The 909-nt window shown below is 37.1% G+C and overlaps 1 protein-coding gene across 1 annotated transcript in view; it reads left to right on the top strand.

Moving 5' to 3' along the window:
• Positions 1 to 909, top strand: part of LOC107669714 (ankyrin repeat domain-containing protein 13B-like) — a 31,253-nt gene that overhangs the window by 20,513 nt on the left and 9,831 nt on the right. The window contains exon 7 of the mRNA XM_016462083.1: positions 504 to 570. Within this exon, the coding sequence (XP_016317569.1) occupies positions 504 to 570 (67 nt within the window). The remainder of the gene's footprint in view (positions 1 to 503; positions 571 to 909) is intronic.

A 909-nucleotide genomic window follows, 5' to 3' on the forward strand; every position in this document is an offset into this window, starting at 1 on the left:
ACTCAACCAAGCGTTCTAACCACGACCTCGCCCCTCCCCACCCCCCAACCATTCGAATTTCTGTAGGCGGGAATTATTTTAATGATATTCTAATGGGTCACTTTGTGACATCACAAAGCCCGGAAACCAACGCTGTAGTCCAAATGAGCCGTTCGTTGTAGTTCTTGAAAAGGGATTTTTTCTCCCTTTGGAGTGGACTTTGAGATTTGTTGTAACTTTGTAGATCTTTTTTATGCCCAAACATACACACTACACATTGACTAAAATTAAAAAAGTGAAAAAGCATAATAGGACCCCTTTAATAACAATTGGCAAGTCATTGTCGCCAATTAAAATGTTCAAAAGCAAGGGCATCGTAACCCTTTATTGTGGCTTTACTGTGAAGCTGAGAGTGTGAGCCAGCATTTTTGGGCTAAGCTTTATCATAAAATGTGTGATATTGGACTCACCTCTGTTTGTACGGCATGCTGGAAACCTGGTAACATGCCCGAATGTCTCTACAGGAATAAAACGGGCATTCTTGGCTGGCGTAGTGAGAAAACGGAGGTGGTGAATGGGTACGAAGCAAAGGTACGGCATATGTCACAATATAACAGTCAGTAGAATACAAATGTCTGAGACCATATTGAAAATTTGTGTTTAAAACTTGTCACTAAAAGTTGTGCAGATAATACAATTTATAATGAGATATATTAAAATAAGAAAAATGCTAAATAGATGCATTTTCAGACTTTTGAATGCTTTAAAATTGCTTTAATGTTCAAATTGGCAAAGTGTATTTATGTGTTCAAGAGCAAGAATATGTGAAATAGAACTTAATTCTGGGCTCTTGACTACATTAGTCATTAGAGTATTAGTAGACTGTCTGCTTAATATCTTCTAACACTTTATTTTGATGATTTTGATGAG

Source organism: Sinocyclocheilus anshuiensis, unplaced genomic scaffold (genome assembly GCF_001515605.1).
Source record: "Sinocyclocheilus anshuiensis isolate Anshui unplaced genomic scaffold, SAMN03320099.WGS_v1.1 scaffold684, whole genome shotgun sequence".
Lineage (NCBI taxonomy): Eukaryota > Metazoa > Chordata > Actinopteri > Cypriniformes > Cyprinidae > Sinocyclocheilus > Sinocyclocheilus anshuiensis.